At 37.9% G+C, this 27462-nt stretch overlaps 1 protein-coding gene across 5 annotated transcripts in view; it reads left to right on the forward strand.

Annotated features, from left to right (window-relative positions):
- The window catches only part of bbs9 (Bardet-Biedl syndrome 9), a 175627-nt gene that overhangs the window by 62643 nt on the left and 85522 nt on the right, over positions 1-27462 (forward strand). For all 5 annotated transcript variants that reach the window (XM_004078331.5, XM_011485713.4, XM_078932975.1 and 2 more), the window contains one exon: positions 26541-26723. In XM_004078331.5, the coding sequence (XP_004078379.2) occupies positions 26541-26723 (183 nt within the window). The remainder of the gene's footprint in view (positions 1-26540; positions 26724-27462) is intronic.

The following is a 27462-nucleotide window of genomic DNA, read 5'->3' on the forward strand; positions in this document are numbered from 1 at the left end:
CTGCTTATGATTGATGAGTTTCAGAATCAGTCAGAACTCATGAATGATGGTTTGTTATGTGTCAGGCTGGTACGAAAGAAAAAAATCACCTATAGGCAAAAGTCACTAGGTCCTTTGGTCACTGGAAGTGTTTTTTTTGCCTGTCCTGGTTGAAGGTGTGTTTGTCCTCCACCTCCCTTCCCTGTCAATGCTTAAAAAGCCATCAGTTATCGCGGACCCTGTATTTTACACTCTCCCCTTTACTCACGCTTGATTAATCTCCTCTGGCAGAAGTTGGCCTGCTATTAGTTTTTCATTCTGTCTAACTTTTGACCTCTCCAGCTTGAGGTGGAACTCAACGCAGTGGCTCAAACGTATGAAAATTTAAACCCTACAGGACTTTGTGGGAAACGGGTGAAGAGAAGGCCAAAAGGGGCTCAAAGAAAGCAGGGAGACATTTCAGTTTCCATAAATATTTTCTTCTATGCCGTTTCCTCTGAAGGCCAAATGCATGTCGTTTGTTAGTATTAGCATTAGCGTCAGGCTAGCAAGTGCCGCTTGTCTGGGAGATGGTGGGGGTCCAGGGAGACAGGCCGGGCCAAACTAAGCGGAGTCTCCCTGTAATTATGAGTTCAAACGCTGGAAGAGGGCGGCTCGCTGACTGACGAGGTGACTGACAGGCCGTGCAGGGGCCTTGCAGGGCCCCTAATGGAAGCTTCTGGTAGACAGCGGCTTGATTTATCTGGCCCCAAATGGGGCTCTAAACATGGCTGAACACAGATCCCACTGTGGAGAAAAGGGACCACCACCAATAACAGCCAGGCGTCTCATGTCCTACGTTGGAAAGCTTAAATGTGAAGCAGGGATGCGTGTCTGTGTGCCTAGTTTGGCAATTAACATTCTTCAAAATTCTTTCTTGTATTTCTATTTTACACGTTTTATTAAACCTTCCTTTAATTTTGTGCATTTAAGTGTACACATTCTTCTGCAATACCATTCAAACCGACATGCATCAGTGAAGACTTTCAGAGACAACGTTCCACAGAAAATTCAACAAAAACCTGAGTCAGCCCAGGTAGACTAAATATCATTTGTGTGCTCCCTGGTGGACCTTCAGCTAGCATAGGAACCAAAGGGCCCATAGTTTTATAGGCACAAGTTTTATGACCTTTTCAGTGCAGCTGTATATCAAATGTCAATACTTTCTGAGCATGTTTTCAGGTGCTGAATTGATGGGAAGACATTTTTTTATTGTTTATTTTTTTTATATGTTATTTTCTTTCCTATGTTTTGTATTCAATATAAATGCAGATATTATTAGTATAATGCTCTTTAGGAGAAACAAAAACCAATCCGTATAAGAAGTGACATTTTTTTCAAAAATGAGTATTTCTTCTTTAGTGGACGTGAAAATGTGTGTGTTTACTACTGTACATCCTGAACAGCTTGCCTCATGTCTGTACTTTAGTGTGAGCTCGTCTCAGTGGACTTTTGGTATTTCAACACGTTTATTACCATGTGTGCGTGAAACTTGGCAGAACGTGTTTCCCTTTTATGACTGGCAGATCCTTAGATACCTTGTCTGATACTTCAAATAACGCACATATGGGAACTAAAGAACTTCCTCTTACTGTCTCTCTGTATAAATAAATTCCTCACTTCTCTCAGGAGACATTTCCTTCAGAACTTTGACACCCTGGCTTTCTTTCTCTCCTACACGCTAAGATCCTTGTTGATCTACAGTGGTTCTTTGGTTTGTTTTTTTCAGACAGTCTTATCTGACTGTCTGTCTTATCACTGAATGCCCGTCTTTCATTTAGGTTACTGACACTTAGTGTTCAATTTAAGGGTTGGTGTTTAATTGTTGATAGGGTGGTGGGGTTGGCTGGACATGCAATCGTCTTTTGTCTGCCGATGAGGAGCCACAGCAAAATCAGCACGTCTGTCTCCCTTTTTCTTTTTTTCCTGAATGTGATGTTGAAATGGTGTTTTTGACCTCACTATGATGACCCACTTGACATTTAAATGTAGGTGCATCAATCTTTTCCCAAAATGATGGACCTAAATGTTCAAAGTTAATGCCTTGGTCACAACTGGCCTTACAGGTGGATCAATAGTTCAAATAGTTTTTGATGCATTAACCACAGTCACGACAATGGTACATAACATTTTTATGACGTCCCATAAGGTAGTCGCACGTCCCTCCACAAGCCTGCAACCAGAAAAAATGCAACACCACATATGTGCATTTGACTAACACCTAAAGGCTATATACTCTGATTTTATTTTTTAAAAATCATCCTCAAAAGTGTATATCTGCAAAAATGCTGAGCCTTTATTCAGGAGTTGATGGAAATCAAAACGAGCAATCAGAGAGTTGGCAGAAGACTTACTACAACAATCATCCTCGTAGATAAATGTTAAAGATTCTTTGTCTTCTGTCTTCTGCCTCCTCAGGCAACAACCTATTTTCCCGATGGACCGCGGCTGGATCTTTTGTATATTAATTCACGAGTTAAACCTCAAGTCAGATTTATGCGAAAGCCTGACACACTTTAATGTCTTCGCTGATGCACTTCAGAATTTTTCTTTCAGTCTTTTTTATCTACTTGCCCATATTGATTAGTTATGAACAAACAATGTCATTTCATCAGCTTTCTTTAATTATTTGTGATTTAAATCATGCTCTAGTTTAAACCCAAATGGCATTAGGTTCTTGAAAGTATTTGTGAAATATATGTGCTCGTGTACGGCACAGATCAGATCTGCTTTGCTCTCACCGCAAATGAGTTTGGGATCCAGTCTGGCTGTAATTTATTGTAATTCCCGTAGGCTTGATTTGGTCAAGTTGCATTTTATTTATCTCTCCCAGATTCTAATCAGGTTTGGGCTCATTAAATGCCACAGTGGTTGTGTGTAAAATAACTCAGTCTTTCCTGAATCCACATGGGTCGAGCTGTGTTTTTTGGGGCCAAACAGCATTGAATGATAGTTGTCAAGAAATGTGGAGAGACAAAGAGGGAGGCGGGAATGAAACATATGCGCTGCTCTTTATCAGACAGGCACAGATGACCTGCCAAAAGATTTCCTCATAGATGTGGTGGAGCCAAAGGAGGCTTTATTATTAACGTGTGGCTGTGGTCAGGAATGGGAGGGGGAGGAGACTGTCAAGGAGGATCAGTGGGGAAATTCAGAATAGCATGGAAGAGATAAAGAGATAAAAAGGTAAAGACTGGGAAGACAGATATACAAAGAGTGAGATTTGTGTGAATTAACCAAATGCGGACGCTCGGAAAAAAAAGAAAGCTGAGGAGGTGGTTTCAGAGTTCAAAGGGAAAGTTTGAATACAAAGGGGTCGAAGCGTTTCCTGCAGATGAAACTCATCCTAGAATTTTTCCAAAGGGTCTTCAAAAAGCCAGCATGGGGGAGCACAGATGATCAGAGTTGTAATCTCTGCATTACAATTTTCCCAGAGTTTTATCCACCAACCTCTTTTTAAAAAGGAAAAAAATGAGGGAAAGTGCCTAGTTGGAGATTAAGCAAATTTGGCTCATGAGGATAAACATTGGTCAAGTTGCTGTTTCCTCACTGATAGTAGAGCCCTCTCTCTATCTACACTGTGTTCTTTAGTTTAAAATCTATCCAAGGACCAGAGATTGCAGTTGGAGGAAGTTTTGAAAAGGACCAGTTATGACTTCCGGTAGTTATCTTATGCCAATTTTGTGTGCATGAGGATTATTTTTCTTTTTTATCAGCTGTTTTACTTTCCATTTAACTCAAAATTATGGATTATTGAAGACCCACTTCAATAGAAGTTTATAGGTGTTTTTAACATCTTCTTGTAACATATTTATGATTATGGGGGATTTTAAATATATATATATATATATATATATATGCCTGTTTATCTTGGTTGTAATGATGCCTGACATGAGCTTCCATGTTGTGGACAGACAGGTTATTGGTCGGTAGTTGGATGGGATTGCACCCTTTGAGGGATCCTTCTGGATCAGGATCGTTCGCCCTTCTGTTAGCCATTCGGGGTGAGTCCCATCTCTTAGCAGCTGGTTCATTTGTGCTGCCAGGCGCTCGCTTCTTTAGCCAGTAGGCATGTATCATGTCAGGGCCCGGTGCTGTCCAGTTCTTCATACCTGAGACTCTTTCTTGGATGTCTGCCACTGTGATGGTTACTGGATTCTGTTCAGGGAGGTTGCTATGTTCTTTTCTCAGAGAGACCAGCCACTGGGCATTGCTGTTATGTGCTGTCTCTTTCTCCCATATACTTTTCCAGTACTGTTCAGTTTCTAGCCTTGGTGGGTCTGCTCGGCTGTTTTGACCCTGCCACTGAGCGTACACTTTTGCAGGTTGAGTTGCGAAGAGCCTGTTTATTCGTCTGGCTTCATTGTCTCTTGTGTACCTCTTTAGCCGGCTGCTCAAGGCTAGGAGCCTTTGTTTGGCAGTTTCCAGTGCTTCAGGTATGGACATCTGGCTGTATCTCTTAAGTACTTGCTTTCTCATTGTACCTCTTTGAGCCTCTTTCAGCTTACTCACATCCTTCCGAGTTGCCTTGATTTTGGCCTCTAACCGTTGCTTCCATGGTGGGTACTATTTTCTTCTATGGTTGCTCTTATAGCCAAGCATCTCAAGGATCACTGCTGCTTCAAGGATCACTGCTGCTGAAGTGTAAACCAGTTCATTTGTTTCTGTGATGGTTGTGGTAGGAATTGCCCTCAATGCTTCATTCACAGTTTCCAGTAGACTTTCAGGCGGTACATCACTTAACCGTTGTAGCTGGTGTCGGGGTTGCCTGGTGTTCATTATAGACATGATCTTGTCTTTCAGGTCAGTTGCTGCCTCGCGCAGCGTAATTGTGGTTGTTGGGGCTGTGTACCCAATCTCAGGGTGGGAGTGTGGTATAACCTCCTCTCTGACCGGTTGATGTTAATTGCCCGCCATTGTTATGGTAATTGCCCCAATTCCATTGTCATGGTAATTGCCCCATTTTTCATTGTTCATTCCACCCTGGGAATCGAACCCAGGTTTCCTGCATGACAGTCCTGCACCTTACCAACCGAGCTGCCCAGCCGGTATTGTATTGTATCGTGTGTATATATATATATATATATATATATATATATATATATATATATATATATATATATATATATATATATATATATATATATATATATATATATATATATATATATATATATATATATGGCTCAAAACTGTACAACTGGATATCTTTGATATTTTTGTTGAGATAGTGGAAGATCTCAGGCACCATGACTTTGTTGAAATTGTATTTTTTTTACTGTAAAACTTTAAATTTTACAGTTTTTCACCCAGATGTTTTTTCTGATTCAAATTTTTAGTGGCAATTTCTGCATTCCTTGTGGTCTTATCATCACTCAGATTAACAACAGATCATTAGAGATTTTTCCTTTGCTCCTTTAGAGCCAGTTTGTAGGCATCAGGGCACATTATTTTCTGATTAAAAATTCTGTTCATTGGTATATTGGACAAAATACTCCAAAACAACAGAAAAAAACATTGAAATGATTTCAGTGGATTTTCACAGACAGACTCAATAAGCCAGAAAATAGTCTCAAAGTTAAGCAGATGGATTAGGAGTTGTAAATGTTGTCCTTCCTGTTCTTTTCTGTCTTTCAATCATGGCTGATTAAACAAATCTGACTTTTAGTGGCCATTGCTTTAATTCTCATTCATCTGCTGTTTGTCCTAAAAATGACAGTTATCTCTAAGAGGTTCACTGAAGAGGTTTTAATAACTGTGAAGGGAGAGAAGGAATAAGAGGCATCAAGACAAAGAACAAATTTGTTCAGAATAGTTTAAGTGTAAGCATTAACAAAGAAAAAGAATGAAACACTTCAGAAAACAAAATTGGCATTTGGAAGGAAAGTCACACTTATATAAATTCTTAAATTTTAGAAAAGTTTATCCGTGAAAATCAAACTTGACTTCCACACGCCTCGCAGAAAAATTTTGCATCACATAAAAAACAGTGTTTGCAGCAAAAAACTAATTGTCTAGCAAAAAAAAAGTATGTTTTTACTGTTGTATCCCCTTGTTAACAGTATTTTATTGTTAATGTTCCCTAATTTCTTTCATTTCTTTGGGTGACGTGATATTGATTATGTTATTACCCATAAGTCTATGGGAAATTGTAACAAGCATAACAATACATGGCTGGATCAAATTGCATTTGTTGTATGAGGCACCACTGTTTAAAAAAGAGGTAATTATCCTACTTTACTATATCATTAGTCTTCTGTTGCTAAGTACTAAAAGCAGACTTAATGTGCATCCCTGTAGAGAACTGTCACCCAAGAAGAGATTAGAGCAGCAGAGATTTTAGGCTGAAGCCTTTTCTTCCATTTTTCCTTTTTTGGTTTAATTATCAGTGGACACAGACTGGGGAACTCTTAAGACGCCTATTAACCCGTCTTGTCAAAACTGTGGTGAAGGTGAGATCCAAATCAAAGCTCACTGTGCTCAGAGTGAAAGGTCAGTCTTGTACCGTGTTTAAAGTCGTCCTCGCTGGCTTCCTGGCGATGTAGTTTAGACTGCAGCAAACAAAACCGCAGCAACCTTCTGTTGACATTCTGCTTTGGTCGTGGGAAACTTTTGTTTAGCCGTAGTGTAAATGGAATCAACTTTGACGCTAAAAGATGACGTGTAGTTTTTATGCTGCCGACCACAAACTATAAATGTGTATGCTTTGCATGACGCCAGGAGTCCAAAGGCTGAAGTAGAGTGATGAGTGAAAAGTCACATTTGTGGTGTGAGCCTTGCAATGTCTTTATTAGGTAGAATAGAACTTTAAAAAATCAAGGGAACCATGTTAGTATCATATATCAAGGCTAAACATGAGAAAATACAACAAAGATTCTGTTTACAACTAAAGTTAGGGTTCTGTGCCTTTGTATTCCTCTTTATAATAAAGAATCAAAATTTAAAATGCTGAAACAAACACCTCTTTGAAGTATAAAAGTAGCATGGCCTTGAGGTGAAATGTTAACAACATAATAAGAATAGTAAGAAGAAAAAAAACCTTAATAAATATTGAAAGGAGTATCTCAAAATATAAGGGAGACTGAGAAGAAAAAACTCTTTTAAAAAATAGTTGTGGTTTACAAGGCAGTGACTGCAAAGTGCACCGCTGTGTAAAATCAGGCCAAGTTTGTTTGCTAAAAAGATTTATGGAAATGTAATATCTATTTATTGTATATATTTGATTCGGGGGCATGCAAGTTTTCCATCAGATTCAATTTTTCATATTGTCTGTATTTAAAGTCAGTGACTCTTTCCATCTACATGAAGAACAGTTCAATTTGTCCATGAATGAGTTGAAACAGCTGGAACAACTATGAGACAATTTGAAGTAAAGATTTATTAGTAAATCATTTTAAAAATTCAGTTAAACTTTTGTCTGCAAGTTTTTTTTTATTCCCCTCTTGTTTCTAATCCCCCTCTGGCCTTACATCTTCTCAACTCATCTGCTTGATCCAATTCTGTCACACAAGAATCTAAATGGTCAAATTTCCATTTGAAATTTCTTTTTGGTTATGAAAACATTTTTTACACAACTAGTGTTATAAATTGAAAAATATTACTAATTTTTATTAGTAATAATATGAGTTCTTACATGAAAAACAAGCAAAAATTTATTTTTTTCATTGAAATAAAAGAAGTTGCCATAAAAGATTATCATTAATTGATAAGAATAATGAACATTACATTTGGAATTGAAGACTGGTGCAGTTTTAAATCAGTCATTTCATCAAAACCCAGCCTTTCTGCTGAGTGATATTTAGTCTGAACACACAATTCTAATTAAGACTTTGGATGAATATTTATCTCAAAACACCTCCCGTCCACCTGATGTTGTAACAGTTGTGCATCACTTACAAACATGTTACAGTTTGTTTACAACTTTCCCTTCTAATCTGCTTACAACCTTTTATTGGTGGACTGGATTTAAACTATTGTTGCCTCAGCAATGTTCCTTTTATTCTTTTTATTGGCTTTATCATGTCAGTTTTGTTTGCATAGAATGTTAGACTCATGCTGTAAGGCAAAAAGCAGAACTTTACAGTGAAGGCGAAATGTTTCACTGTTTCCTATATATACGTGATGCAGTCCTGGTAAGGAGGCAGAGGGCTCGACCTTTTATCGGTGGATCGCAGGTTCGATGACTATCCGTGAAAAGACAATTTTTGTATTTAGTTTTCATAAAACTATCATTTTTCACATCTACTCCAAATAATTTATTTTCAACACAACATAAATTTATGTTTATGAATAAATTTATAACATAAATCTGGCTAGAACACAAGTGAAGCACCTGTTTTACTTTGACATTTACTTTGCTTTTATAAAATAAATGACTAGAGATCCAGAAGATCCAGGGCTTTTTTTAAATTTAAAGATCTAGGTTTTTATTTCTTTAAATAAAAACTCCTGCTGTGAAAACCTGTTTACCTGATGAATTCTGCTTGAATAAAAAAAAGGATGTATTTATACAAATAAATGAGGTGCAAACAAGAAACAAGATGCACATTTATGAGCTATGTATTTGCTGATTTTCAGCAGATGTTTTGCCAAACTCAATACCTGCCCTAATTTGTGTTACCTGTGGCGTGCCTGATTTTCTATTAAAAAACCTCAAGCATATTTGTATCTTCATCCTCAAACTGCTGCATGAAAGAAGCATGAGCTATATTTTTATACTTTTTCTTTAAAGGTTGGCATTTTTCCTGTGTTGAAGTGTTTATATTGTGTAATTAAAAAAAAGTGTTGGATGTTTTGACTGACAGGCCTGGGTTGGATTAAAGGTTGCGGTCTTGCAGTGGTGACTTGATTCATTTAAGTGGCAGCCTAATGGCAATAAATAGAAGAAATGTCTGTATATTGAATTCTTTTTGGCATTGAAATATATGTGTATGGCCAGACGTGACTGATTACCTTCACCTGTACACTTTCTCCAAAGTCAACATGTCTGCCTGTGTGTGTTGTGTATGTACGCACTCGTTTGTTTCTTTTGCCTCACAAACAATGGCTGATTTATAAGATTACACATATTTACTCTGTAATCAGCGTGTTAAGAGAGAGTGTGGCAGCCATGCGACGCCAAGCCAAGGATATTTATCTTGTTGCAGTGAATTCCCAGAGTTCTCTTCATTTTTTCTCCCCTCTCTGTTTCGCTCTTCCCTCCTTCAAAGGAGACCATTGAGAGAAATGCAAACAGCGCTGGTGGGGGCAACACATGCATGCACTCTGACACACACACACCTACACACACAAAGGTACACTCACATATCCTGCCAAAGATCTATTTGAGAGCAAAACTGACTTTGTGTGGTTTTTGGAGTTTGCACAGTCTGTTTGGGAGAATGTTTGTGTTGAACGGAGGAGATATTCTCACAAAGATGCCTATGTGTTTGATTGGATTAACAATCTGAATGAAGGTGGGAGATGTTATCTCATCCTAAATCAAAGTGGGCTTTAGCAGTCACCTTTTCTATTCTACCCGCAGTCTTGTTAGCATGTGGCTCACACGCCTGAGATGTTAAAATCTTGACTCAACTTTTCAAAGCTCCTTAACTCTGAATGAGTGTCATTTTTTACAGGGAACACAACCAAAACCATCACCTCAGAGCTGGCTTGTGTGTGTATGTGTGTAGGTTAGCGTGTGTTTGTTGGCCTCCCAGCCAACCTTGGTCTGGACTGCATCGAGTGAGTGGTTGAGAGTTGTTCTTAGGAGCTCTGTAAATTGAACAGGTTGCGTTTCTGTTTGAGTGTTTGTCTCAAGGACAGTCTCTGCAGTTATATTGCTATGGATTTTAGTCACATGCACCCGTACAGGTGCTGCGGCATTTTGGGTGGTCCGCATTCGTGGAGGGCCGTAGAGAAGAGCTTCTGCATCTTAAAGGGAGGAAAGGCGTCGTATAGTTCCCCTGAGGCTTGTATGACCACGAGAGGCGTGATGAAAACGGAATATACCATTGTTGAAATCCTGATTTTATGCTTTTTGAATTGAATGCTCTTTTAAAAACATGAACAGATTAACTAGAGCCGTAAATGAAAAACAGAAAATAGTCTTTCGTTGAGTTGGAAAACTATGGGATGCCTGCGGAAAAAACATCTTCTGTTTGGTGTCTCTGCTGATTTGTAATTCATTAGTTTTTTCTGCTTTGATTAGACAGCTCAAAAGGCATGATCACATAAACATATCATTGATATATATATTTTTAAATGATGTCTTTTCTTCATTATGCTTTATTATACATCTGTAAAAAGCAGATTTTGTAAACGTCACAGAAAACCATGACTCTTGTGTGGTCATATTTGGTCTGGCTAAGCAAATAAGCTAAAGTCTTGGCCGTTAATGCCCCGGCACTGACAGCTTTGCTGCTTCTGCTAGCGTTAACTTAAGCGACAAGAAACCTGCGCTTAGTCAACTCTTTTCAACTCTTGGGAGTGTAAGACATCAAGTAAGATAAGGTGCTGGGATAAAGCGAGAGGCCACGCCCTCCCTTGCATCTACCAATCAACACCAGCAGCTACTTTAAATGAGAGCCATAGATAGCAGAGAGAGCTCCTTTTTTCCACCCTTTTTTTTTTTAAATATATTTTTCAAATTTGGACCGCTTGCATGGCATCACGTTTGGGGGGGGCAGTCCTGGCATTTGGTGGGGGGCATTGCCCCACCTTGCCCACGCCTAGATCCGGGCCCCCTTTCATTCATAAATATTTGTGCCTAATTCTGCATGCATTTATGCGCATAAACAGCCAGAGGAGTGCTGCTTGTGCGCATGCACGCATGCAGCTTGGGAGGTTAGTGTGAACTGTTAATGACAGACCGTGATGAGTGTGTGTTAGCATATGTGTCTGTGTGGTGTGCGTGTGTGCATGCGTGTAATGAGTAGAGAGAAAGGTCCTGTGTGATTATAGGCCTCCTCGTTGGACCAAAGAGACTAAATATGGCTTCAGACTAAACACCGTCCCCCCCGCGCACACACACGCTCACACACAAATGCTCTGAAACCACACCACAGACCGCACACACACTGGCAACATACAGAACATATGAGGAGAAAAGTCTGAAAATAACCGGAGGATATTTTTTATGATCAGACAGGAGTTATCTTCAGCTTGTGTCTTTAGTGTGTATGTGTGTGTATGAATGGGTAGAATGGGGGTGGACTAACAAGCAGTCCAGTCTGTTAAAGAGCGGTTCATCTGGGTTCCTCATAGGTTTTTTTGTAACAGCACAATGGAGGGTTAGTGTTGAACCTGAATATTTGGGGGTGAAAGTTTCAGATTTCAAAAAGAAATAATTGCTTTTGTTGTTGAAATTTACATAAGGGATGATGGCCGACGAGATGTCTATTATCAGAACTTAACGGACGACGCTGAAGCCTGAGTTTTCGTGAAGTCAGTTCATTTCTCATAAGGGCCGTTTCCAAATGTGAAACCTTTAATGTAGCTTAAATGGTTGCCTTCGGCCGCAACCACGGCAAACGCAGCACAAAACGGAAGACTTGCCCTCACCCTGTCTCCTCGTTCGATTTCCGCGCACACTCTCTTACGACACTCCTGTATATTCATTTTCTTCTCCACCCACACTCTTCCAACCACATTCATCCAACTGACTGGAGCACCAATGTAAACACAGAACACAACAGAATCACTTAATGCAGATTAGAACAGATTAACACTGTTAGAACATATTAACACAGTTCAATGTTGGTCACTACGATACAATGGCCACTTTCAAAATAATTAAATATTCAACCAGTTATTATAACTTTTTTCTTGTTATTTTTCAGTTTTAATCACATTTTCACAAAAACTATAGACTATTTGATATGTAGTGTTGCGTGTCTTCATAGTTACGGCTGAGCCGTCACCAACCTCGACTGCAGCGGCAAAGGAAAGCGATATGTATGCTGATGGTCACGATGGGTTAAACCAAGCATCAGTTACTGCTTGGTTTTGTCCAGATGATGAAGCAAAGGTTTGTTTTAAAGAAGCCAGCGCACTGATGTAGAACATTTAAGCTTTGTGACCAAAACTTCTTTTTTAGGTGTACATACATTATCACTGTGAATTTTTTACTTTTAAATCCACAGCCAGCAGCCAATCAGAATCTAGTATAAATGTAGTTATTTTTATTAATGTTTTAAAGGTTATCCTTTTTCTATAAATCCACACAGGAGTTTATGTAATATTTGAAATGTGTCTTAGAAGGAGTTTTGGCCTTTTGCTTTAGAATAATTAAAGTATAGATTACAGATTTTTTAAAGGACATCAGGATTCAATCATTTGATCAATAGAAAACTACAAAGCGCTTGTTCTTCTGTAATCTCAAACACATTACCACAGATTTAAACAGAAAATTTTATACACCTTTAATTGTCCGTTTTAGTTCACTTGCACATCTGTAATTTCTTTTTGAAAAAAATTGAAACTTGACACTTGGACTCCAAATACAGTTCTGATTATTTTTGTCTGCTTTAAAATAAAATGTCTGCATTTTCACAGTTATATGTCAGGAAGACAGGAAAACTTTGCTTAACAGAACTGTTGAGGTTGTTTTGCAGTGTAGTAACTTAAAGTTAAGTTACTACACCTGATAAACAACTGTTATTTGGTTTTCTCTTTACATTAGTTAACTTAAAAAACAAATGTTATTTGGGAGCAATTGGATTTGTACACTGGTTTTGCTTCAAACTTAGATTCCGTCTTCTAACTTTGAGTTTTATAAAAAAAAAAAAAATGCTGACAGTTAAGAGTCTGTGCTAAAAAAAAATAAAAAAGCACAAATTTGTGAGGGAAACAGCTTTTTGAGTTCCGTACATTCTAGTCAGTGCAACATAAAATATCTGTTTTGTTTCATCCTATATATATTTTTAAATTGCTCTAACAAGCATCTGACAGTCAATGTGGTTTTATTTATGGTGGTTGTTAGGTAAAATCTGCACACGTGCACATTCCTGCACACATGCAGGAATTGCCGTAAACTACCTTTGCAGCTGTTCATGGAATATCAAGTCCTTTCACATGCTGTTAATTCAAACCTCATTGTGTGTTGTATGTGTTGATCTTATTTAAACGCCCTGCTTCAGGGCATGAGCGTGTGAGTGAATCTTTTTGAACTTTGACCCCAGCCACACTTTTAAACTGCTGGATCTGCCCTTTTTATGAGGTGAGCGTGGGCTTGCTTTTGTGGCCTACATCCTCCTTCACAATCCCCAAGTTTTGTTTTGGACTGCTTTGTCACTGACATGCAGAGGACGTGATTTAGTGTCCAGATGTTTCTAGCTTTTCATATATAATTAGATTAGGCCACCTTTTGTTCCAATATGAAAAAAGAAGTTCAGGCTTTTTTGTATAAATGTAATTATTTAGGAATTGCATTTTTTGTTTGTTTTTTGCAAGTAGCAGTTTTGGAATCAAAGGTTGTGTCCAAATTCCCTCAGTACTTGGTGCACTATATAGTGCGTTCACCATTTGGTCATTGCGTCTGAATCTACAATTACAAAATCAAATGCCCTGGAAATGTCCCAGAAGTCTCTATGAAAATCCCATGTGCACTGATGCCCACTAGATGAGCAAATAAACTCCAGAAAGCATTGCATTGCATTTGAAATGTTTTTTTATTTGAAAAAATGTATTTAAAATTTTTTTTTTGAATAAACCATCATAGTTTTCATCACCAGAACACAGCAGATTCATAAAAAGTCTTCTCAAAATGTCTATATTTATTAGGTTTCTACTTTGGCAAATGGATGACGTCATATTTGCCATTTTTTGCTGTTAAAGACTTAGATTGATAGATGGATGTAGTTTTTAGATATACTGGTTGTTTTCCCACCTTTTTTAATATACTCTGTTCCTCTATTTGCTCTCTTTCTTACTGGAAAAAATTCAGTGTATTTTGCCATACAACAAATGTTCGAACAGGTATGTGCTTGTCTGTTCATTTCTTAGCTGGAGCAGTTATTAACACATCTTTTTGTTTTATAACAGAGGTTTCAGTTCAGGGATTTAATGTCTGCTTCCTTCTTATCTAGCTTATGCACTTGCTATCTTATCTCTTTTTTCTTCTTACAGAAGTCCAATGTTTCAGTGTTTTTCTAGACGTTTTTCGATCGATCTCAGCTGATGGTCTCCCTTATGGAGTCTGTTTTTGCCATAGGTTTCATTTTGTTCTTCCATTTAGAGGGAGTTTTCTTCTATGTCATGCTTCATTTAAAATTAGCGGTTGGGCACTTGCATAAGTTACTAGCCTTTAAGAAATTATAGGGACATCAGTGTAAAAGAAAAGCATCAAAAATGTTAATGTCGTCCAATTGATTAGTGGTATCTTCCACAAAATTTTATTTCTTTAAGAAAAACAAAATTGGGCCTGGGTCCTTATGGGTTAAGGCAAAATTCCTTTATTGGAATAATCTGGTCTGAATAGGCATAGAATGATCTGGAATATTTGTTTCTTTCCTTAGTGTATTACCTAAAGACAACCTTTAGTCACATTTTACTTTTAAAGTAAACTAAATTAAATAAAATTAAATTCTTATCTTTTGCAAAAGTCCCAAAAAACAAAAACTTTGAGCACAACTATACAATATCTTTTTTTTAATTTTGACTTACTTTTTTCCTCCAAATTGTAAAAAAGTCATTATGAATTAACCATAGTATGCTTGTGTGTTTAGACAAACTAGAGAGCAAATGTCGTGAACTTCAATTATTTTTATTTGATTCATATGGTTTTCATTTCCAAAAAAGGTCTTACCTTAACGTCACAGGTTCCCTGCTGAAGTTGATATATATTTTTGTAAGAGCCCACTGTTATGGCTGCTGTAGATTAGCTGGTTGCAGTGCTCAATGTCTCTTTGTCTCATGTGAAAGCCAGCAAGCCAACACTGAAAGCACACCTTTGAACAGCTTTTAGGCTTTGATCCATGTTACAACTAAAACTGCTGTTTGTGAGAAATGAAATGGTACGGCCAATAGGATGGGAGACTTTTGAACATCCTGTCAGATCATAAAAGTGACCTGCAATATGAGACGGGATGAGTATTTCTCTTCCGGCACAAATGACTCATTCTTTTGCCAGGTGTGAACACCAACCTGTCTCAAATTTTTGAGTTTATGCACAATCTGGATATTTCTGGATGCTGGCAAAGCTGCTTTTTCACAGCATAAATATCCAACCCAGCCTTCAACCAAAGTCTCTCAGCTTCCATCCAGCTGGACCTACCAAACCCACTATTATTTTGGTCTTGGGTGGGCCTAAATTAACCCAATGCACGTGAGCAAGTGTGTGTTTGAGGTCACTCCTGAACCTGCTGAGGTCAGCTGTCACAGCCTGGGGGTACCACTGGCCTGGGACTCAGCCCGGGTGTTAATCCCAGGTTAGGTGACTCTGCGGTGGGTTATAGTCTGTAATTTAGTCCCTTGCTTTGTCTGGGGCCTTTGGGCCCTCAGGACCACCCAGCAGGGAAAATATGGGTGTGCTCCAATTGTCCACTAGCTCATCCACCTCCTCATCCATAAATGATTGTTTGGTTAATTTCTTGTGCTCTAAATATTCACACCTGCACCTATGAAAAACTTTCACTGATATGGATGTGAGGAAATTTACAGCTATTATGCAGATTTTCCCTACAGGGCTTTTATTTAATGAACCTTATATACTTAAGAAGAATAGACAGCAGTTTGGAGTTGGTGGAAACACAGCCTATCTTTGGAGAATAAAGCTCTTTTCTGGGGTATGAATATGTGCGTCAAAGAAAACCTAAAAGCCTCTCTCCCTCAGACTTGCCCTCCCCAAAAAACAACAACACAGGAGTTCAGCCGCTTTTTTGATGGAGTAAGACAGCCTCATAAATCACGCCGCCTGTTTTAGCTGCAGTCCACATGACTGAGCGACGGCGTCAATAAGCGTCTCTGACTGCCATAATTGGGGGGAGGTTAAACATTTTAATTATTATTATTTATTCTTTTACAGAAAGAAATCATGTTCACTTTTTTGTCTTTTTGCATTCGATTTTAGATTGTAGAATAAACATCTGTCATTTAATCTCCAACATGTACTATTTTGTGGACGGGGAAGCAAATGTAGGCAGTTTCCCAGTGTCCCTAAAAAAACTTAAGTTGCATAGTCAACAGCAAAAAGTATGTGTGATTTGCTTCAGTACGAATGTTATTAAAGGTTTGTTAAGAAACACGATTTTCGGTATTCACTACATGCCAAAAAGTTTCTGCTGCTAAATATTATTGTAGTTTTTTGTGGTTTCAGTAATAGTGTCCCAAACCTTTTTGCATCAGTTTTTGGAATAGTAATCAAAACATTTCTTGTACTTGTTTGATTTTTTCCATGTTTATTTTTTATCATTTAACTTAAAATGCAATGTGAGGATTTGTAAGTGGTGTTGCAGGGACAGTGAGGGCCCGGTTCTGTCTTTGGAGTGGATCCTGTGTGGGTTTACGGGGCTCCTGGAATGTGTCATACTCAGCACCCTAAAAAAACTTTAAAACACTCAATAAGTATATTCTTTATTTTTCTTTTTAGTTTGTTTTTGTTTTCCCAAATACAGTTTTTTCTAAGAACTCAACATTTTGATAATGTTGCAATAAGTATGAAAGACCTGGGGTAATAAAAAAAAAAGTAGATGACTTCCTCCATCCTCATTTAATTGAGATGTTGGCAGACAAAAAATAACTTACTTTTACAAATAAATTCCGTTTATTTTACAGTTTCAAGGACTAACATATGTTTGTATTTTACATCAAAATGTATAATTTTAGAACAAGTGTAAATAGTACACCACTAAAGAAAAATAAAGAAGATAATATTGTGATGATATTGTCTCAATTCTGAAAAAAATATTCCTTAAACAAAAATAAAAGCATAAATGTATTCAGTTGTTGTCGGCTAAATGGAGCCAGCCTACGTTAGTTCATAAAAAATGCACATTGACTGTTTTTACTAACTTGCAGAGAGTTAAGGGTCTTGTGGATGAAAAACCAGAGAAAGTCTAGTGCGGCAAACGTTATCTGACTTTTCAGAACCTCTGATAAACGTGCAGAGCAGGGATCAGGTTCAGTTGCCAGATTCTATCTTTTAATCCCCTAACATCTTCTGAACTTCTAAATAGGATTCAAGTAAAAGACAAGCACTCTTCCTCTGCTTTAACTGTCTCCATCTTTCTTTTGTCTGGTAAGCCACACTTTTTTGTTTTTTTTTTGTTCTTTTTTGCCACCAAATCTCGTTTCTGTCTGTCTCTTTCATATTATCTCCTCCTCGTCCTCTATCAGTGAGAGTGCAGACAGATGGTATTATCAGTATTGTGTGCATATGCTTGTTTTGGCCTCAGACAATAGCGGTTACTGTCTGCATGTCTGCATATCTGTCAATCAGACACTGAAAGAGAAGAAGCAGATTACTCTGTCACTCTCTAGCAGGCTGTAGCCATCTCCGTCTGTCTCTTGTTTTTCTGTCTGATCAGTCCTCTCTCATTTTTATCAATCGGTGAATTTCCTTGTATTTTGAAACAATCCACATTAAGTGTCTACCCATAATGCAAAAACGCACTCCTTTTCATGTAAGCAGTCAACCCCCCTATCAGGAGTTTGTCAAGCGTCATGTAATTCTGCATGACATAACTGTAAATATTCATTGGCTGCTGCTCATATTATCATTGATTTAGACCAAAAACCCATTTGGACACACACGCGAGCTGCCACTGTAAATGCAATGTCAAAACAAGTTCTAAAAAACACATCTGTTGACTGCAGCAGCTTAACTGAAGGCTCTGAAGCCAAGAATTTGTTAAAAGAGACATTATGATTTCAGTCTAGCCGTATGCGAGGCAGCTGGCAGCTCGCACTCCTCGTCCTGCTGAGTGTGGTTGCTTCCCACTGTGCCATCAAAAAATAAGCTATTTTTCTCTGCAAGTCATCTTTAGAGAAATTGTAGTGGACCACAACCTGTGGAGAAGACCCTGTCTGGGTAATAGATTACAGGGGTGTTCCCAGAGAGGAATGCATGATACTGCCGCAAAAATGTCTGTGTAAAGATCCATATCCTACTGAAAATAGTAAGAAGAGCAGAGAAAACTGCTGTTTATTGACTAAAAAGATACAAGCCAATATGGAATGTAGGTGGGATGTTTGTGTTTTTCAGATTTGTTCTGTATATTATTGAAAGTTAGAGTCTTTGTGTAACCCTGCTGTGTGTGTGTGTAAGTGTGTTTCTGCAGGTGTTTGGCAGCACATTTCTGGCTCAAATGAGCCACATAGTTGGATATTTGGGCCCCACCACTCTCTCACACGCACAAAAACACACACATACACAACTTCCTGAAAAAAAAAGCAAATGTATTACAGTGCTCAATGCTTTCATTGCTGCAAAAATGTGGTGCTGTGGCATTGAAAGCGCATTTATTATTGGGCTAACAGAGCAGATGGTAATGAAAGTGTGTGTGAGTTTAACACTGAGTGTGATTTGGACTTGCAGACTGTGTGTTTGCGCCTGTCCATGTAACTGGATCCACTTGTCATCCCACATTAGGAAATGGGCTGTGAGTTTCCAGCCGTCGTTAAACAGAGAGTTTAATTGGGTTTTTAATTAAGACCAGGAAGCAGCCTGACACACATACACACACATACGCGCACACAGCTGCTCTCAGAGCTATCTCCAACTTTGATTTGACCCCAACATAAACTTCTCCCAAAGTTTTTGTTTCACTTTCCTCTCCTTGTCTCTATTTCATCCCCTGTTTTGTACTTTATCTGTTTTTCTGGCAAAATCTTCAGTGTCTCCACATTTTTCTTGTTATCTTTTACCTCTCCTCCTTTTTTTGTTGTTGTTCATATTTCTTTTCCTTTCTGTCCTCCAGTCCGGGTTGTATGTTCAGCACAAACAGAGCGGCTGTCATTTTCCACTAACACAATTCGTTCTGCTGTGTACTGTATTTATATCTGCATCCGTCTGTGCATTGTGTGTTTGTATCTGCTGGACTGTAGGTCATCCATATGGTTTTGCAGCAGGAAACATCAAATCTTTTGACTCTGTGGGAGATGAACTCACACAGAGAAACCCATAAAACATTTCCTGTTGATTTTTTTCAGATTTTCAGTGATGGATTACGACAATGCAAACATGTTTTTTGTTGAACTTTTCCCTAAAATGTCTTTTACAGAAATCCCTTCCACAATGCAGTTTTTCCTTAGCCAAAGCGGATCTAAAAAGAAAATGTGGTTGGTCAGGTAGTCAAACCTCTTAGAAGAACAGCAGATGCTTTCAGATGGCTTCAGACTTTTTTATTTAGATTTGTTGGAACTACCAGGTCAAATTCCCTTCTTTTCCGTCTGCTTCTGCTATAGTTTTTCTAAATACTTTTATTCAGCCCTTCTGTGATTTAACTGTTGACTGACTGTCTAAACGTGGTTAATTTAAAGTTATTGGTTAAACACACAAACGCTCTGTAATGACCTTGAAAAAAATCTAAATATTAAACTAACAAAACATAAAATATTGGTTAAAATAATTTACCTTTTCCTCTGAAAAGCTAAAATTATGTAAAAAAATTTTTTTTTACAAAACACTGGTTGAAGTGGTTTATGTCTGCCTTTGAAATGCTAAAATAAGTCAATATAACTTAAAAACGTCAAATAATGGTTTAAATGGTTAATAGTCCTCTGAAATGTTAAAATAAAAAAATGACAAAACATAAAATATTGATTATAATGGGCAAATATGTCTCTAAAAATTTAAAATTAAAAATAAATAAGATTTACAAAAAAAATATAAAACGGTTTACATTTACCTCTGAAAAACTATAAAAAATGTAAAAAAAGAAAAAATAAAGCTTGGAAAGGATAAAACATTGGTTAAAATGACTGAATATGCCTCTGAAAAGCTAAAATAAATATTAAAGTACCAGTATATGCGAAATGAATTAAGCAAAGTGATTGCAGCATATATCCGATTTTCTGGCCACTTGTTACTTCACTCTTGGCAGATTTTGTGTCTTATTGAAGTGACCACAGAGAAACTCCATTGAGTTCTGTAGCTTGCCTAGGAGTTTCTGAGGAGCTCCTGCAGGAAGACCTTTAGTTGAAAGTCATTGCTCTGCATGTGACTGACATTTTATTGCAGGTTTTGATGCTGAAATGGATTTAAATGCAACTGGATTTAGTAATATATGTGTCAGCTTTCAATAGCACATTAAATGCTAGTTAGCATTAACATGGCAATTTTGTGGTCATGATGTTACTTTGGAGAGAAATGGAGCAGGACAGCCTGATGGTGTGGTGGGAAGCACCGCTGCAGGTTCACCCCGGACAGTTCGGTTAGCCATCAAAGGACCACACAGAGGCCAACAACCATGACCACTCGCTCTTAAAAAGGCACTTTTAGAATCGGCCTCATCTGCTTTTAGACTTTGAGATAAAGAGAAAGCTTCCTGCAAGAACACACAATAATTAAAAGACAGCGCCACACAGGAAAACTGCAGGGGGGGGATTTAGAGCCAGAGCACATTTGCTGGATTATTGTGCACATTTATCATTCAAGTTCACTTTTTGTTGAACTTGTCAAATTTACAGTCTTTAAAAACTGTGATAATATTGATTGATTTTTCTTCATGAATAAAAATGACCTTTTCATTATGTTATCTTTGTTTTAATGAAGTGGTTTTGATTTGATTGTTTTTTTATAGCCTTAAAAATAATGGATAACTTCAAAAAACAATTACAAAACGAGATATGTCAAACTCATTACAGATATTGAGTAATGCATTGATTAGAACAAATAAAGAAATAAATAAATGTTATATTTTATATACACAGCGAAAGATTAATAGTCAAAGTTTCAGAAACGTATAAAGCCATCTGCCTGCTTATAGATACAGAAATAATGATTTTAATGAAAAAGTCTATGTTGTTTAGGATAAAAATCGTTTTTTTCTTTGAATGTCAACAAATCAGAACTAATTTAAACAAATTTTACATATGACCGATTGGTTTACTTAAAGTAATTTTAGCAATAAATATAAAAGAAAAAGACAATAAATAATTGTCAATATAATGGTTTTTTTTTTCATCGCCTGTGGTTGAGTGTAGGGGTCATTTTTCATATTCTGCCATCAAGTGGGTTTGTGAAACCAGCTAAAGCTTTGGACTTTGGCGCATATTTGTAACTTACCAGTTTTTTTTTTTTGTAAAACCTCACACAGCCTTTCCTTTTAAATAAGTTCATTTAAAGCACAGCTGTTCTATTTGTAAATGCTTACTTATGTGGGCTCTCTAAATCATGCGTTTCCACAGATAAGGTTGCACCGTGATATCTGTTTTTTCAAACATTTCTTGTGGCTTCACAACATGTGTGCACATATTTTGCTTCACTGGTGTGTGAATACACAAACTGCGCTGTTTGTGTATGTGTCCGCGTGTGGTTTAGCTTCTGGAATATTGTAAAACATTGGCTGGCTTTAGGAGCTGTTGGTTTCTGGCGATTGGGAGGCAAACCAAGATGCACAGACAGCAAGGAATGTCCCTTTTTTTTTGTTGACATTCAGAATTTCAGGTTTCGGTGTATGTTGAAGCAATGTAAAGGGGAAAAACGTTCACAAAGTAGCTCCTTGTTGCTGAGATGCAAACCAGGTGTGAGTGTCTAAGATGCAGCAGAATGTCCCTTTTATGTGCTTTGAATGGGGTCCAGGCTTTATCGTAGACACGTCAGGAGGTCTCGACCCTGGCAGCTTCAACTGCAGGTTGTTTAAGGTCAGCAGTAGTTCAGCTGTTGACATTCAGCTACTGTGTGTCTCTTTTCCCCTTCTCAAACGTTTGTGTGCCGCTTTCATATACGTCTATTGTTTATCTGTGTGCAAGTGTGCCCATTAGCAACTTGGGGTTCACATGTTCTCATGTTCTTTAATCTCCACTCCTTCATGTATGTGTGTGTGTGTGTGTACAGGCTAAATGTGTCTTTGTGTTCTCTCAGCTGGCATCAATCAGAGTGTGTGTGCAGCCGAGCCTCTGCCAACAATAGAGCCCTTCAGTGGACTTGGAGCCTTTGTCAATACACACACACTTGAAGAAACCCCAAAGGGAGGGTGGTGGAGGACATGTGCGTATGAGTGGGTCCTGAATTTATACTTTAGAATAGCGAAGATTCATCTTGATGCAGCTTTGGATTTTTTGGGTCTGTTATACTGTTATGTCAACAGTAAATATTTTTTATTTAAAAAAAAATAAAAAAAATTGCCCAATTCCACTGCTGTCTATGCACTGGCTGTGATTCACAATGTGGATTCTGTTTAAAGGTTGACTCTCCCATGAAACCATAAAAAATGGTCAAATTCTGCTGAAGTTCTCTATGATGAGATGGTAATAAATCCCCTTTACCTCGTTATATTCAAATTCAATTAATTAAATCCTCAGACTTCAGAAATAAATGTAAAAAAACAGTCTTTTTTTTAAACATTTAAAAATACAAATGGTACAGCATAAAGAAATCTGCAAATGAAAGTTTAAAAATGTGCATGTGGTTATTTGTTGCAGATCCGCCTATCCAATGCTGTCGGGTTTTGGGAGAACTTGTAGTGTGTGGGAAAAAGCTGCTCCTCGGTCTTTCTGTATTGGCCTTCAGGGATCGAAAGGGGTTTCCTGACCGCAGAAACGGGAACAGATTTTTTATTTTTTTTGGGGCTTTGGTTCAGCGGCATTTGCAAATGGAGTGCAGGTCAGAGACACTGGTGCTGAAGATGCGCTCCATGGCCTGCACCACCCATCGTAATGCTCGCCGGTCCTGCATGTAGCTGTCCTTAAATCGGGCCATAATGTTTCCTGTTCAACTCTCTTGTTTTGGGACAAAGCACATGGAAACTCCAAATCCGACAATCTTAGGGTCTCTTTTAAAAGTGTTCCCAGGGGTCTTTCTATTATGATTGTTTTTTTTCTTGGCAAGATAAAAAAATACAACCTCATTTTTGTTTCTGCAGAGCAGCAGGAGTTCATCAGAACATGTCTGGGTGGGACCTGTAGCTTGGAGCAACCCTAACACCCTTCCCATCCATTTTTGAGCTTAAATTTCTACATATACAGTATGTTCTCCATTATCAGAAAAATGGTCCAAGAACATGTTGAAAACACAATTTTTATTGGTTTTCAATGACATTTCCACTCTAGAATGCTAATTTGCTTTTCTGCAGCTCTGTTATTAAACTTTCCAATTCTAACATTATGCGTCAAGAAAACATGCATCCATTATCTTCTTCTTTTTTTTATTCGACAGAACACGATGAAACATCTATAGTGCAAGAAAGCTAAACTTCTTGGAGATCTAGATGCTAAGAATACATCTCTCCTGCGAACACATCCAAAGCAGCTGTCTCCGCTGCTGCTCTGGTCCTTGGATTGAATTCTATAGAACCGTTCTTGGAAGAAGGACCGATGTTTGCAGATTTTGAAACTGTTGCTCTAATAGAACAACATAAGTGCTGGTAATCATCTTTGAAAAGGGAAACTTTAAAAAAAACACAAAGGAACTGTGGGGCTTGATTTGAAGGTTTGGCATCCAGAAGTCTGCAGGTCACAGAGGAAACCAACCTGAAAGAGTAAAAGGAGGAGAGTGTGTAGATTGTGTATTCTTTGATTAGAAAGTGTGCGAGGGGCTTATGTGCAAAGTGTGAGTGACATGGCACCCGCGGATGACCCTGACCATGAATGCACGTGGGGGACTTTTAGGGGTTACCTCAGAGATGTGTGGGAGTGATTTGAAGGTTTAACCTTTTCTGTTTACACTTCACAGGCAAGTCTTAGACAGGGCACTTACACCAACCCAACTATATGTTTGTAGTTCAGTGTTATGCAAATCAAAATAGCTTACTTTGGCAATTACTGTTTAACCCTGGCACGAATGCACGTGCACACAGGCTCTGCCTTAGAGTCTTACCTTTCTGTTTTTGCAGGATCAAGTGGCAAGTGCTGAATCCATTTGTCAAACAAAACGCTGGCATACGTTGGCACTCAGGCCAGCAGATCACTCATTTATCTGAACACACAGTCATCCATTAGCCCCAGATCTGCTTTCACCTCTTTTTCGCTCTCCCTCTGTTCATCTCTCTCCTCCTCTTCCCGCATCTCTTGTTTCCCTCCCGCTCTTCGTCCGACTTGTCCTCTCTTGTTGTCTTCATTTTCATCTGTCTTCCTCTGTCATCACTTGTCCTCGCTGCTAAAGTCATCCCTGCTCCTTTGTTGTTTAATGATGGAGGGATTGACCCCTGTGCTGTAGGCCAGATTCACCTGGCCTTGCCACACCTCATTCATTCATTCATTCATTCATTCATTCATTCATTCATTCATTCATTCATTCATTCATTCATTCATTCATTCATTCATTCATTCATTTGGTCCCTGTTTTCAACTCCCAAACTGTGACTGTTTTACTCCATTTTATGCCTAATAGGCTTTGAGTCTCACAGTTTTTGGGAAAAACGTGGCTTGATTAAAATGTTCTCACAAACTGACAAATTTATTACACCACCTGAGATGTGGAAGATCTCCCTGGATAGAATGAAGCTCCATGTAAAAAAAATGCTCAACATGTGTTTTGAAGATTATTGCAGTTACTTAAAATAAAAATAAAAACTGCAATAGGTGAAATTCGTGAAGTTGTTCTTTATTCATTACAAATAATTAAAGATGTTTTAAAGCTGTGAAACCCCTCACTAACCCTCAATACACTTTTCTCAGACAGGAATGAATATTTTCACACTTCTCCCTCTTGTTCAACTATTCAACCAAGCACCAAAATAACAGATGCTCTTTTAAACTACTGTAACTCTTCGACTGTTTACTCAATCAAACGCAAGTTAGCTGATTGTGTCCCGGTAGTGAATTCAGGCTAACATAAACAAGTGGAAATTCTCAACCTGACAGCGACGATGGTGACAATAATGAAGGAGCTGAAAGCTTGATACTCATAAAACTCTTTGTTATGCAGTTGACAGTCTAAGTCCAGGAGGATAAATGAACATGTCATGGAGAAAGTGACCCAGGCTGTACGACAACCAAGACATTTTTGTCCAAAAAAATGAAATTAGTTTTATATCGTGGATAAATACTCTTTGAATTTTTTTTTTTATCAGAGAGTTGACCATAACAATCTTTTCTGGCTTTTTTAAAGTTGTGAACAGAACTTGCATCCATGGATTATTTGGCTTTGTAGATTAGAGTTTCTTAACACCAGTTTTGTTTAAGATCCAATTTGATAGCAAACATTTAGTTATTATTTTATTATTACTAAATTTCTGTCTTTACAATTGTGATCAGATTATTACTTTCCTTTCAAAATGTGTCTATTTTTTCCATTTCCAGTAAAATAGATTTGAACATTTTCAGACAAAGACTATTTACAATTACATGTAGTAAAAAAAAAATTAAAATCAAGGAGCAAAGGTTTTTCCATCCATGCAGAACAAGAAGCTATAGTGATGAAAATGATCTTATAAGCAAACTAGACAAGTGGTCTGTTTTGGAGGGAAAAATTGTTTTTAGAGGAATGTAAAACAATACGTAAAATAAGATCTCAACATAAAAATTCCAGTATTGTTAAATGACGATTAATAATAATTTCTCTAATACTGTAGGTATTTTTATTGATGAAAATCAATAAGACCTTGATTTTGGTCAAATGTTGTGCAATAATGATATTTTTAGTAGAGAAATAATTTTCACTGTCATAAACAATGAGAATTTCATTTTGTTCTATGACAAACTTAATAAATATTTCTGCAATACTGTTATAAAATATGTTAATAATAATAATTAATAAGCATTTAATTGTTGTTGCACAATGCGAGATATGCAATAAAGATTTCTGGTGTACTGTAATATGTCTTGATGATAAAGAGTGAGAATTGGGTTTTTTTAATATTCTGCATTTGCACTGAAAAGTATTACTTTAAAGAGATGTTAAGAACCAGATAAAAATAAAAAATAAATAATAGTTTAGTAAAGGGGGGTGGGATTATATAAATTTGTTTTTTTGCCCACTCCCTTTTAAACAATTCATTAAACTCTATTTGACAATCATTATTTTTAATTGATTGAATGTGTCGGGTCTTTCCTGTTTGTACAAATGATAGTTTTTCTATTCATGATTAGGAGCAAATATAATGCCAAGAAGATATTTTCTTTTAATTATTTTCCTTTTAATTCAGGAAAATTATCTCAAGTAGTTTTGTTTGTATATTTTATTTTTGTCCTTTTTCTCTCCTTGTCTTTTGATATTGCTGTTAATATTCTTTCAAAAATGGAACTGACTTGCATTTATACTACATATAGTATTTGTAAAACAGTTTCTTAGAAAATGCAAATAATCATATTTATGAACAGTAAATGTATATTTTTAAATAGCACTTAATATTCAAATATTCATCATTTTTGCTTGTTTTATGTCCTAAAGTGTTGTTGTTCTAAGATCATGGAACAGACTTCCTCCCTCTTGTCCACTCCAGATGATGGCGCTGGCAGACGCGGCAGCAGAGAACCAGGTTCTGCTGGTGGAGGCTTTTGTCCGCGTGCGGAGCGCCACACACCTGCTGGTGCTGTTGCTGTCGCTGTGGCAGGGCCTGACCCCCGATCAGACGGCCATCTTGGAAGCCACCCTGCTGCCAGTGCTGCAGGACACCCCCCAGCTGGTACGGGCACCCACTCACACACCAGCCCACGCGGGACCATTTATCTGCCATGTCAGTCCATTCATCTATTGCCAGCTCCGTTAACACAACCCCAGCTTAAAGACTCTTTATGAACACCTTTAAAGCATATAAGCACTTCTGGTCCCTGAGGGATCCACGCACACTCTCTCAATCACACACTCACTCTGCGCCGCTCAGCACTCCCCTGTCAGCTCGACACTGAGTGTGTTCTGTGCTACCTGTGTATAATTTTAGTGTTAGGCTCTGTGTGTGTTTGCAGAGCCAACAAAAGCACACACAGATTCACACAAAAGGGCCCGAGGGACAACAGGTCTGAATGGATGGCATGTTGCTTTTTAATCAGCCTCTGACTCAGACTCCAAACTTGTGAGAGGACGTTTGTCGCTGTGTACTTGTGTATGTATGTGTGTGTGTGTGTGTGTGTGTGTGTTTTATTTTTTTTATTGCCATGTTGTGCAGCAGAGGACCCAGCTCTGTTTAAAAAGACCTGTTGAAAGACTGCCCTCCATTAGACTCCGAAAGATTTCTGTTCCCATAGAGACCGAGTGTGTGTTTCTGTTTTTGTTACCTCATTAGGATCTTTGCTGGTTTAGCTGCTGACCTTGTCAGGACCGGTAGCCCTTTAGGGGACAAAAGACTGAACATAATGAGCCAGAGCATCCTCTTTGGGGGGTTAGGGTGCAAATTTAGATGAAATCCGATTTGGGGTGCAAACTGT

This window comes from Oryzias latipes, chromosome 16 (genome assembly GCF_053564925.1).
Source record: "Oryzias latipes strain Hd-rR chromosome 16, Olatipes_Hd-rR_3.1".
NCBI lineage: Eukaryota > Metazoa > Chordata > Actinopteri > Beloniformes > Adrianichthyidae > Oryzias > Oryzias latipes.